General features: G+C 37.9%; 1 protein-coding gene across 1 annotated transcript in view; it reads right to left on the reverse strand.

Annotated features, from left to right (window-relative positions):
* Positions 1 to 548: 548 nt before the first annotated feature.
* Positions 549 to 13,641, reverse strand: part of LOC134474953 (zinc finger protein 709-like) — a gene marked incomplete at its 3' end in the record, with an annotated part of 53,237 nt that continues 40,144 nt past the window's right edge. The window contains exons 2-5 of the mRNA XM_063244028.1: positions 4,114 to 4,240; positions 3,854 to 3,914; positions 2,249 to 2,279; positions 549 to 2,072 (exon numbers count right to left, since the gene is read on the reverse strand). Coding sequence (XP_063100098.1) covers positions 549 to 2,072; positions 2,249 to 2,279; positions 3,854 to 3,914; positions 4,114 to 4,240 — 1,743 coding nt within the window. The remainder of the gene's footprint in view (positions 2,073 to 2,248; positions 2,280 to 3,853; positions 3,915 to 4,113; positions 4,241 to 13,641) is intronic.

Genomic DNA, 13,641 nt, shown 5'->3' on the forward strand with positions numbered 1-13,641 from the left:
ATCTCTGCCTAGTGAGCTCTTTCAGATATGTAACAATGATCAAGTATGCGGAGAGTATTCCCATAACACATAGGATTTATCTCTTGTGTGAGTTTTTTTCATGTATTTCATTTACCATCTGGCTGCTGAAAATGTCTCCACTTGCTTATATAGCCAGTGCTTCTTCCCAGTGTGAATTCTTTCATGTGTTTTGCAATGACTGTATGCAGTAAAAGCTTTGCCACATTGTTATATACATAGACTTTCTCACCAGTGTGAAGTCATAGATGTATTTTACAAAATTCATGTGTGGTGAAAGCTTTCCCACATTCTTCACATACACACAGGGTTTCTCAACCATGTAAATTTTATAATGTATTGTACAGTGAGCATTTCTGCTGAAACCTTTTCCACATTCCTTACATATGTAAGTTTTCTGCCCAGTGTGAAGATTTTCATGCATTATGCAATATGTACATGTGCTGAAACCATTCTCATGATGCCTATATACACTGGTTTTATGTTGAATGTGAACTTTCATGTTTCTTACAATCTCCCTGTGTTTTAAAAGCTTTCCCACATTGCTTACACACATATGGTTTCTCTCCAGTGTGAATTCTTTCATGAACCTTACAATTTGCACGTGTGTTAAAAGCTTTCCCACATTGCTTACATACATAGGGTTTCTCTCCAGTGTGAATGCGTTCATGTCGCTTACAATGTCCAGAACTAGTGAATCCTTTTCCACATTGCTTACATACATAGGGTTTCTCTCCAGTGTGAATTCTTTCATGTTGCTTACAGTATCCCCATGTGTTAAAAGCTTTCCCACATTGCTTACACACATATGGTTTCTCTCCAGTGTGAATTCTTTCATGAACCTTACAATTTGCACGTGTGTTAAAAGCTTTCCCACATTGCTTACATACATAGGGTTTCTCTCCAGTGTGAATGCGTTCATGTCGCTTACAATGTCCAGAACTAGTGAATCCTTTTCCACATTGCTTACATACATAGGGTTTCTCTCCAGTGTGAATTCTTTCATGTTGCTTACAGTATCCCCATGTGTTAAAAGCTTTCCCACACTGCATACATACATATGGTTTCTCTCCAGTGTGAATTCTTTCATGAACCTTACAATTTGCACGTGTGTTAAAAGCTTTCCCACATTGCTTACACACATATGGTTTCTCTCCAGTGTGAATTCTTTCATGAACCTTACAATTTGCACGTGTGTTAAAAGCTTTCCCACATTGCTTACATACATAGGGTTTCTCTCCAGTGTGAATGCGTTCATGTCGCTTACAATGTCCAGAACTAGTGAATCCTTTTCCACATTGCTTACATACATAGGGTTTCTCTCCAGTGTGAATTCTTTCATGTTTCTTACAATCTCCCCATGTGTTAAAAGCTTTCCCACATTGCTTACATACATATGGTTTCTCTCCAGTGTGAATGCGTTCATGTTTCTTACAATGTCCAGAACTAGTGAATCCTTTTCCACATTGCATACATACATAGGGTTTCTCTCCAGTGTGAATTCTTTCATGAAACTTACAGTTTGCACGTCTGTTAAAAGCTTTCCCACATTGCTTACATGCATATGGTTTGTCTCCAGTGTGAATTCTTTCATGTTTCTTACAATCTCCCTGTGTTTTAAAAGCTTTCCCACATTGTTTACATACATATGGTTTCTTTCCAGTGTGTATTCTTTCATGTTTCTTACAATCTCCCTGTGTTTTAAAAGGTTTCCCACATTGCTTACATACATATGGTTTCTCTCCAGTGTGAATTCTTTCTTGTTCCTTACAATTTCCAGGTTGGATAAAACCTTTTGCACATTGCTTACACACATAGTGTTTCTCTCCAGTATGAACATTTTCATGTATTTGAAAATGAATTTTACTGCTAAAAGCTTTCCCACATTTCTTACATATATGCAATTTCCACCCAGTGTGAAGTTTTTCATGAATTACACAATAAGTACATGTATTGAAAGCTTTCTCACAGTGCTTACATTCATAACGTTTTTCTCCAGAGTGAAGACCTTCATTTACTTGACAATATGCATGTGTTGTAAAAGCTTTCCCATACTGATTACATATGTAGGGTTTTTCTCCTCTGTGAATTCTTTCATGTTTCTTACAAATCCCATGTGTGGTAAAACCTTTGCCGCATTGCTTACATACATAGGGTTTCCCTCCACTGCAATATTTTTCATGGATCTGAACATTGTCATGTGTTTCTGTTACTTTCACATTCACATTACCTTCTGCAGTACCAAGGAACACTTCTTTACACTGGTTCCAAGATGTATGTCCATAAGATTTCCCTAGCTTGCCATTTCTGTAAAGAAAAAAATCACATAGAAGATTTATAACCATATTATTAAGTTTTTGTTGGAGAGTTGAACAAAACTGTTTGCAGTCTCGCTGTTTGAATCCCCACTTCATATGTTTCACTTTTGTATTTCATAACTATTTCCATGAGCAGCATATATAATCATCATCTTGCAATTTCTTACTGTTTATTTTCACTTTGAAAGTAGCATTATTTCTACTTATTTGTTTTGTTTAATCTTTTCTTATATAAGTTTAAAAAAAGAAAAATTCACAGTGAAATGGGTCTCTGTGTAACGACTGCATTAATGTCAAGTTCTGTTTTTAACGCCTGCTAAGAAAGCCTGACTATGAAGCAACAGAATGGCCTTGTAAGATATGTTGCAAACAACCATTCCCAAAAGACTGGCACACATTTGGAAATCTTAAAAGTTGGTACTTTGAAATGCAGAATCTTTAGCTTCACTTTGGGCATGGGCACGTATGGGTATCACATACAGATTATTCTGATATGTTTCCCCATCACAATCTCCCTCTGTCCTTAACCTGTAGTTCCCTTTTCCATATGGTCAGTCTTACTTTTCTCTATCAACTTTCTTTCATTTCATTCCACAATTTATATTTTGGTGTCTCTTCTAAAAGAAACCCTGTGACCTTTTAGGTTTAATAGCTGAGCTATTTCACTGAATTGATGGGTGAAAGACCCATCTATTTCTTATGGCAAATGACATTATATTATTTATTTTTTTACATTATATAACACGTTTTTTTCTTCTCTGGTCTGGGAATGAACAACAGATATTAGCATAAAATCTGTAGCTTTTTTAAAATCTATTTTAAGAGATTTTCACTGATCATTAAGCTGTGAAGTTTGAACTTGAATTTGCCATTCTGCAAAATCTGATTCCTAGTGTGCTGGGTTTACAGAAATGCACAATCACAGAGAGTCTATTTACATTTTTCTTCTCCACAAATCCAGTGATAGATAGCTAAACTTCAAGGCCTGATCTGTTATAACTTGATCTGCTTTGTATATGAGTAAGCATGTATCAGTATTTTATGCAGATTTGAGATATTAAAAATATCCAGGACAAGTGTGAGGGGATCAATTTCTAGAGACAACTGCATATTGATATTCAAAATGAGTGCACTAACATTCCACCAGCCTACTAAGAATATTCATCAGAATTGCTGATTGTCTAGAGCATGGCTTGGAAACATGAGCACTCAGTTTTATTTAAAAATTCTATTGCAAACTTAGCAATTGTTAGATAATGAATGTGTTATATTCACATGTAGATATGGGTAGAAAAACTGAAGGCAGAATGTAATAACTGAAAATGTATTCTTTTCGTACTCATCTATATGCAATGTCATACATTTTCATGATCTAATTCCCTCATATATACACTAGCTTATACATCTTCGGAGAATATTACTGACATTAAATTGAATGGTGCCTCATTTATTTGGTCATTTTTCTGCTGACTCACTAATTACTCAGGAACATTCCTCTACTTGTGTGTGCCAATTACCTTAAGTAGCTCCAGTAAATTTTGTCTTCTTTTTCAGCTTCCTGGATATCCCCGAGTCCACCTGAATTGTAGACATAGAAATACCAGGACTCTTTAGACTAATACATACAAGTTAATAGGTTTTGTTTAGATTTATGATATAATGTGTCCAGGTCTGAGATATTTTTTTAAATGTTTTCATATTCTTTTTCATGAAACAGCACTAATGAGCAAGAAACAATATGCTGACAACATGAGTGACGAAAAGATTTCATCCTTACCTATCAGAGTCATGTTCCTAAAGGTTTCGATCATCACATCTCTGTAGAGCTTCTTTTGGGATGGACTCAGCAAAGTCCACTCCTCATTGCTGAAGTTCACAGCCACATCCTCAAAGGTCACCAACTCCTAAATTATCATACATATATTTCTCAATGAAAGGTTGAGACCCCAGGTTTGGGATATCTTAAATTCTCTCCTAGAAATCTGAATCAAATCAAAGTGTGGTGGTGCATATCTATAATGCCAGCACTCAAAAGGCTGAGATGGGATGGCATCAGTGAGGTCAGGGCAATTCTAGGCTCCATAGGGTGTTCAAATCCACCTGATATACATACAGAATGCTTGTCTCAATAAAACAAAACTAAACTAAACAAATAAAACCAAACAAAACAGCTGAATGAAGACTGATTTCTTCAAATTTTAATCCATGTCTTGGTCATTAATCTTGTGTATATACACATTTTTGAAGACAGCAAATTTGATGCTAGTTTGCAACTCGCTGCAAATGTAACAGCCAAATAGGAACACTGATTCTTGTGCTGAATCATGGCAAGATTCCTCGTGCACTGTCTCTAAAGCAGAGCTCACAGTAAGCAGCCTGCAGGACCAGCAACCACAAAGCACAGAGGCAGATAAATATCCCATCAATTGACTGGAAAGCCAAGCAAGAACCTCCCCTCCCCAGTCAGTGGTGGTTGTTTGGCAAATTGAAGCCCTTCCAGGGGGAAAACCAGCAGCAGCTCCTGAGATCCATCCCATGGTGGAATTTAGGACACTGGGAAGCCAGTCAAGCACCACTTCTCCCTGGTAAGCGGTGGCAGTCTGTTAGACTGCAGCCCTTCCAGGGGGAAAACCAGAAGCAGCTCCTGAGATCCATGCTACGTTGAAACTTAGGACGCTGTGAAACCAAACAATCAGCCTGTCTCCCTAGTAAGCAATAGTGAACCTACTGATGCACCACCTAGAATCAAACATCCCACCTCCCTACCCCTCTTCTCCTGTCACCCCACATTAGCAAATGGGAACCAGAAATCTGAGCATCTCCTGGCAAGTTGACTGTAGCATATAAGGGGGACTTCCTTCTACTATTACTTTTAAGGAAAATGTTTTCATTATTGTTTCACTCTATTCTGATTAATGGTACTGCTCTATTCAATATTCGGTTTTGATAAGTTCTATAATGTTAAGTATTTCATCTCACTTTGATATATGTGACTAAAGAACAACTATTACAAAGATAACAAAATATACAGTTATACCTATTACTGTTATCCCAGTAACCTGTTGTGAAGTTGTGTACCAATTTCACTGTATGATCTTAGTTGGCCTTATGCTGACTTGTTCTGTTGTATTTTACCAATTTCAAATTTAAATTAAAAAATCTCATCAATCACTTTGATAGACTACAGATGATGTCTCTTCAAATCTCATTTAAGCCAATGCGTACTTTGTTCTTAATATACTTAAGCAGCATTTTGAAACATTAATTTGGTTTCATAGAACAAAACATAAATAACATCAAATATGGTACATAAATAATAATAATTCAAGTGTTATAGTGGAAAACAGCTGTATTTTTAAGATATGTATATAAAAATAAACCAGGCCCAAGCTGTAAATTATACCTCACTGTCACAAAGTGATCACTTTCAATTCAAATATAAGAAATATATATTGGGAGGCTCGTGAAGGAGTTCTTCCTTGAATTTGGGGCTATCCTAAGTCACAAAGCCATCTAAAACAGACAGTCCCTGACTGAGACACTGAACAAACAAAGTGAAACTTAACAAGAGACTGCATAAGACATCTTTGGTTTGTTTTAAAACATTACAGGCGTACAATACAGAAAAATTCCAACAATACTCAACACTTTCTGAGAAACAATGTGGATATCTTCCATACTACACAGAAAACACTTTCATAGTTGGGTATTTAGTTCCATAGCATGAAAGCCTGCCTGGAAAGCATAGGTCATGAGTTTGATCCTTGGTACAAAAAAATTCAAATTTCACTTTCATGACACTGAGGCATAATTAGAGATAATCAAATTAGATCTCAAGTACGGAACACAAAAATAATGGATTGACAGGTATGTGGAATACTGATTGTTGCCAGAGCTGGTGTTGTCACGTCAATGAAGCAATCAGAACCCAAGTTTACCTCATACATACTCTAAGAACTACCTGACCTTCAGTGAAGACCCTCTCTGTTGTATGTCCTGCTATTTGCTTCCTGCATCCTGTCAGTCACTTCCACATCCTTTCCATACTCCTCTGATCCATCCTAAGTAGAAAACCCTTCAGGCCTAACTATTGATATCACTGCAAAATTTCTATTTAGGGCTTCTCCTTTACACCACTTAGATAAGTCCATTGTAAAGAATTTCCATATTTAAACACTCTATGAACAACGAAGCTACTAAATCAGCTCTTAATTCAGAGGTGACACCCCTATTACTTTCCATTCGGAAGGATATCACATGTATATGTCCATGCAAATGCCTAAATTTTGGCATTTTTCGATGAGAATTTAACAGGTAGCCCGTTCTGGAATTTGTCCTTCACAAATATTTACCCTGTCCTAGATAACACTTTCATATTTGCTTCATTTTTCTCAGACTTCAAAACTCTACAAACCTAGACTGTGAGGGGGGGTGCCACCTAAATTATTAAGTATGTTCAGAAATTATTTTGCACTGATCTGTATAATACACAGGAGTTCAGCAGGTGTTTGGGAAGCCTTTCTCCACTGAGGCACACTACTACAAATCCCTGAATTCTCAGGATCTTTGTCACTACCTGTCCTGAGGATGGAAATATGAAAACATACTATAATTTAAGGAGATCACTATAAATACAAAAAAGCCAAGTTTAAGTTGAGCCATTGTGGCTATGAGGCCCCACATTACAGACATTAATAAACACCAGACATTCCAGATCTGCTACTCTGAGGAAAAAGAGCAGAGACCTAGCTCATTACTGCTCTACAAGCTACAAATCATCATAGTCCGGGTCTTCCCAAGCTCCTTCCAATGCCTAAGATGCTGGAGTTACCAGGCTAGCCATGAATTTCAAAGATGATACTTGAGTCCGCTGCTGTCATAGTGAAGCCAGGGTTCTGGGGACCCCCAAATCACTCTTGCCAACAGCAAGAGGCAAAACGGACAGTGAATGACCCATGGGCAATGCTGGAGGACCTCAGGAGCTGAAGCTAACTAAATACTTGGGGCTCCAGACACCGGAACTACTCCTAAATACTTGTAACTGGTTTCACCCAATCCACCCTATTTCTGGGCTCCCATCAACAACCTCACTATTCCATGGTTCCAGGATCTCTCAGGTTCTTTGCTAATCAGGCCACAGGACATCGAACGTACTAAATGAGATCCAGCAAGTGTTTTGCTACCACTATTGTACTCAGAACAGATAAATCATGCTGAGACACCAGAAGAGACAGAAGTCACAGACAGCAATGGCCCACCTGATTGGACAGTTCATATAGCTTGCCCCTTCATCACTGATTGACTCCTGCTCTACTACCTTCCTTCTGAGTCAAGAATAACGAGAGAAAGGAACCCCTTCCTGCAAGTGAGGATCCCAAATGATAGACTGTAGTGCAGAGACTTCTGGAGCTGTCAGTCTTCTACAGTGGTGAACCCAGCTCGACAGAGCAGTGTTTGTACTGAAGAGCTTTACCTCAGGCTTTTAATTTTCAAATCCATTTTATTTCAAGGATAAAAGAGCACATCAACTAAAATTGAATTTCAAAACATGTCAATCAGGGGGCAACATTGGTATATACATTGCACATTGTCATCCCCAGATCATTCACCCAGAGCACAAGACATCTCTAATCAATTTTCCAAACAGTACTGTTACAGGCACCTGAGTTACTTAAATACTCTTGGCATGAACCAGTGCTAGGTCCTCCAAGGAGCCCATGCAGGAGACCAGATACCTTGCAACTATGGGGAAGACTGACATCTCATGCTATGGGCCAAGGCTCAAGACAATGATAAGCAAATTCATCCATAGCCTAAGGATAGATATTCTAAATAGTTCCCCAGCACTCTGAGGAAGTCAGGAGGCACCATTCAAAGAAATGTATCCTTATCCTAAAGACTGACATTCTAAATAGTTCCTATCATGCTGAGGAACTCAGAAGTCACCCTCCCAAACCCATAAGGGAAGAGTCACAGCTGCTTAAGAATGCCTGCTTTCTATGTGCCTCCCTTCCCCCTTTGTTCCCAATTTAATCAGCTTTACCTGAACTTAATAATCCTATTGGGTACCATAGCCCTTTCTCATCTTATGCCCATTTACATTGTGAGTTCCTAGTTTTCCGGACCTTAAACTCATTTCACCACATGATTTTACTCTATAAAGTTCCCTAGAAAGGACAATGTTTGGCAACCTGCTCAGGACTCCGTCTCTCTCTCAAGCAGCTTTCTTTCTCTCAATAAGTACATTCTTCTCTTAATCTCTTTTTGTTCCTAAAATTCATTCTTTGACTTTACAGAAAAAAAAACCTCATATCAAACATAGTAGGCCAGGAGATTCATTCTGCTATAGCAATATAAATATAAACATTTCTCTTTCTTGAAGTCAGAGAAATCAGTTGAAATTTGTATCACACAATGTTGATCTCACCTTGCCAGGGATACTTGCATTGAAGGCCTTTATCCCTGCATTTAAGTGCTGCTTCTTTTTCTGAAAGTGAACTGATCTGTATTTTTGGTTATGGAATCTAAAATGCAGGCAACCATACCAAAATCTAAGGAAATGACTCAAAATTTCTTATGAATGGTTTACCACCAGCCGTGGAGGAAGGCAGATAGCAAAAATTCTATGTTTTGATTTCTTCATTCAAACCAAATGATGTACTTGAAAGAGTTTTGCCCTAGAAACAATTACAGGACTTCATGGTGGTAGTTCAAGGTGGAAGAATGTGAAATCAGGGATGCTTACTCATAAGGCCACTTCCTCTTTTCTCCTTGAATACAACTTCCTCTTTCTTTCCCAGGGGCCAAAAGAAAATTCCCATCAGCTCCTTGCATGACATCAATGTCCCCTCCAAGCACCACATCCAGTCAAAAGTCACATATAACCCATAACCCCATAGTCAGTCGGGGGGAAGGGGGGAGCCCAACCCTTGGTGGCTGTGGACTCCTCTCCACATTCTTTAAATAAAAGGCCACTTTTACATTTCTTATATTCTGCTTCTCTATTGTGCTAATTTACCTCTTTAGTAATCTCAGTAATCTAACCCACTTTAAACCTATCTCATCACATGATTTTATTCTGTAAGGTCTCTAGAAAAGACAGAGTCTTTTGCTACAGGCTCAGAATCTCTTCTGTTTTTCTCAGATAGAAGCTTTCTGATAGGATTTTTGGTGTAGTAAAGAGGAGAATAAAAAGTCAAAATGGTCTTTATTCTAAGAATATGGGGAGAACCCCATGACCACTGGGGGGGTCTTGCTTTTTCTTCTGGAAGTATGTGGGCAGCATACATATAGTTTTTGACTTGGGTGGTGCTTAATTAAAGATGGCATTGCTGATATGCAAGTAACTGATTGAGATTCTTTTCAGGCCACAGGTAGGTTGAATAGGGGAGAGGAAAGTGACTTCAAGGTAAAAGTCCCCTGGTTCCACTTCCAATTCCAAAATATCCTATTTAGAGCAAAATACTTTCACTTTCTATCTCTCAATAAATATATTCTGCTCTTCAACTCTGTTGTACCTAAAATTCATTTTTGCACTTTAGAGAACACAAACTCATACCAGACATAGAAGTTCAGGAATTTCATTCCACTTTATCACGGTATGGTTGCCTGTATTTCTAACTAACTCAGCTGCCTGTAACTTTAAGAATTGTTTATCAATTTGACTTGGGGTAATTGTAGCAAATAAAATGTTCTTAATGGATATTGAAAGGTTTTGGCCCAGACAGGACACTGTAGCCAGGAAAGCCACAACCAGAAGCAGGAAGCCCAATCTTGCCCTGCCCCTAGGAAGTTACCTGTGATGCCATCTTCCCGCCCCTGGGAATTTACATATGGCGCCAAACCTAGGACCAATGGGCTACCTGTGTATCCCTAATGCCCACCTTAGGTTCCACCCCAAACCGAGGCTATTTACAGGCCCCCACGCCGCGTGTCCACCGGAGAGATCGCCGGACGCCAGCGGTTGGGTGCCGGTCATCTCTCTCCGTGTTCTCAGAATAAAGGCCGCTTTTTATTTTATATTTCTCATCTTTTGTTAATATTTTTCATCTTTTGTTAATAACTCTATCAGATATAGGGAAATATACAACTAAATTGAAAAAAAAGATTATCACAGTTTTTCTAGCTAGCAACATCCAACATTTTCAACTTTCAAGTATATGGGAAAACAAAAAATAAAAACAACTCAGAAAATAGCAATCCTATAGGGGACAGTACATCATTTACTGTAATTGCCATGTTATGTGCAGGTATTTCATAGACCACAAAGGAAACATTAAGCCTATTAATTAACAAGTATCAGTTTCAATAAATGTGCTTATAGCACTGCATCACTGAAAACTGTGAATTTTTTTTTGTATGAGAGATTGAACTCATGTCCTTGTGCACTCCAGGCAGCTTCTTGTATCACTGAATTCAATCCCCAGAATCAACAACTTTAGATACTAAATATGACTATTAACAATGTTTAATTTGCTATTGACATATTTAGTTATAAATTTTGTAAACCTACATTTTCGCAAATGAAATGATTTTCTTTCCTTGCAGTTTAAATTACTTTTGTTTATAGGTACCGGTGATCAAAGTTACAACCTAGCACTTTCCAGGCAGACGTTTCTGCCTGCTGAGCTTAAATCCCTGGCGTGTATTAATGAATATTTTTAAATGTATAAACATCAATTTATTCATTCAAATACTATTGTGATTTTAGCAAAGGATGTCAATGTAGACAGAAATTGATATACAATCAGAGAAGAACTGGAACCTCAAAGAGTCAATGCAAAAAACTAAACATAACAATCACTGCTACAGGCACAACTGAAGAAAACCAGAACTGAAGGTGAAGATGCAGTGACAATGTCTACATGCTCCTGAAGAGAAAAACAATAGTTTGAAATGTACTGCAGTTTCCACCACCTGCTCCAGGAAGTCCTGATAGGCCTCAATTACCATACTCAATGACCAGAACAACTGGACTATTGTTCCCACAAAATGCCTTGGCTCTTTCCACATACATTTTCTGGCTGACTTGTTCCCCTGCTGAATAATATTAGTTAAGCAGCTATAAGCTTATAGGTTGATTGTAGTCTGAGACCCACACTGTACCCACATTGGGACTTTCCTGTATAACTCCCCTGACAATAGGTCTGTGGCCAAAACACTGAAAACCACTCCAGAAAATTCAGGGCTATTCTTCTCTCTTTTTTTCTAAGAAAATTTTTGAACTTCTTTTGGTTTCTGGCTTCGTTTCTCAATGTTGTGAGCCATTAAACTTGCTGCATTTGACATCAAACAGGGCAGGATTATAATTTTCTTATTTCAATTTAAATATGAAATTCTGCTAAAGGCCATGTTCCAAAGGCTGGATTTCAAGCTGTTTGTTTGCCATGAGTTTAACATTTCCATGAACTTTTAGAAGTCCTCAGTCTAGTGAACTGCAAATGTATTGGAGGAAGGAGGTCACTGTTGTTCTGTAGCACAATAGGTGCCATTCCTAAGTCTGTGTTTGTCACTGCCTCCTGGATGCCATTACATGGCCTTCCTTCTTCTACAGCATCGTTCAATAATTCCCATTTTGCATAAGTCAACTTTAACTCAGCTCCATAATTATTTTTTTAAATAGTCTTTCTGTCACCTTGGTTGTTTATTTTTTTCATTTTAGTTTTTTGATTTAAAGACATAGACTCACTTTGGAGTTCTGGCCAGCCTTGCACTCACTATGTAGGTTGGCTCATTGAATACATGGCCATTCTCCTGTTTCAGCTTCTTCATCGCTAGGGAAAAGAGGTGTGCATTATAACACACGGCATTTGTCTTTTTTCTCCTTTCCTTTTCAATATTATTCTTTCATTTCAGTGCCACTGTCATTTAATCCTGGTGTTTGCTTGTGTCAGTAAAGGTTTCTGCAGCTTGAGTTGAGTTTGTGAATAACAATATAGGAAGACAAGCAAACCGATTGAGAAATGTGAAAATTCATTAGCTGATCTCAGGACCACTTGTATACAGAACCCCCATCTCCATTTCAGGATCTAAAGAAGAGGCTTTGAACTGGAGAGTTACAGACATTTTAAAAGATAGAATCACAAAAAGATCCTGTTGGAAATCATTTAGCTAGAATCTTATAATAATTTTTGGATGACAACTGTATTCTGCTTCTTTTGTTGAGCAGGTTAATTTTTTTCTTTGGGTACAGCTCATTTTGCTTTTCTCCTGGGACTTCTACCCTGAGTGATTTTCCATTTTTCTGGGTGAAATACAGGGCACTAGTTAAATGCAAAGCTCAAGATGCCTTCTACAATGCCAAGTCACAACACAGCTAAGTTACAAGCCTCAATATTTTCTAGGGTAAAAACACACATATCTATAATCCCAACACTCAAGACACTGAGGCAGGAGTGCTGCTTTGAGGTTAGGGCAAATCTTAATTAGGCCACTGAGTCCTTTGTTCTTGATATACTTAAGCAGCATTTTGATATTTGAATTTGGTTTCACAGAACAAAACATAAATAACATCAAATATGGTACATAAATAATAACTCAAATGTTCATGGAAAACTGCTGTATGTAAAAAACGCATAAACAATGAAACCAGGTTCAAGCTTCAAATTATACCTCAGTGTCAACAAGTGATCACTTTCCATTCAGATATAAGAAATATATCTTGGGAGGCTGATGCAGGAGAACTGCCTTGAGTTTGGGGCTAGCCTAAGTTACAGAGCTGCCTGAAATAGAGAAACCCTAATGGAGACACCCCACAGACAATGTGAAACTTGAAAAGTGACTGCATAAGACACCTTTGGTTTGCCTTAAAAAGTTATAGCCATACAATATAGAAAAATTCCACAATATTCAACATTTTCTGGGGAACCAGGTTGACATTATCCATAATATACAGAAAACACTTTCAGAGCTGGGTATTTAGCTAGCAGCTTGTAAACCTAACTTGCAAGCTTTAGAACATGAGTTTGATACTTGGTACAAAAAAAAATTCAAATTTCACCTTCATGATACTGGGTCATAATTCGCGATAATCAAAACTAGATTTCGAGTGAATAACACAGAATTCATGGGTTGACAGAATGGAATACTGATAGTTACCAGAGCTGGTGTTATTCACCTCAAGGAAAATATCATAATTCAACTTTAACTGCATGCATACCCTAAGAACTACCTGACTTTCAGTGAAAACCCTCTCTGTTTTATGTCCTGCTATTTGCACACTGTGTCCTGCTGGTCACTTCCACATTCTTTCCATGCTCCTCTGATCCACCCTAAGCAGAAAACCCTTCATGCCTAAACTATTGAT

Source organism: Cavia porcellus, unplaced genomic scaffold (assembly GCF_034190915.1).
Source record: "Cavia porcellus strain 051 isolate PalLab524CR breed Dunkin Hartley unplaced genomic scaffold, mCavPor4.1 scaffold_46, whole genome shotgun sequence".
NCBI classification, from domain to species: domain Eukaryota; kingdom Metazoa; phylum Chordata; class Mammalia; order Rodentia; family Caviidae; genus Cavia; species Cavia porcellus.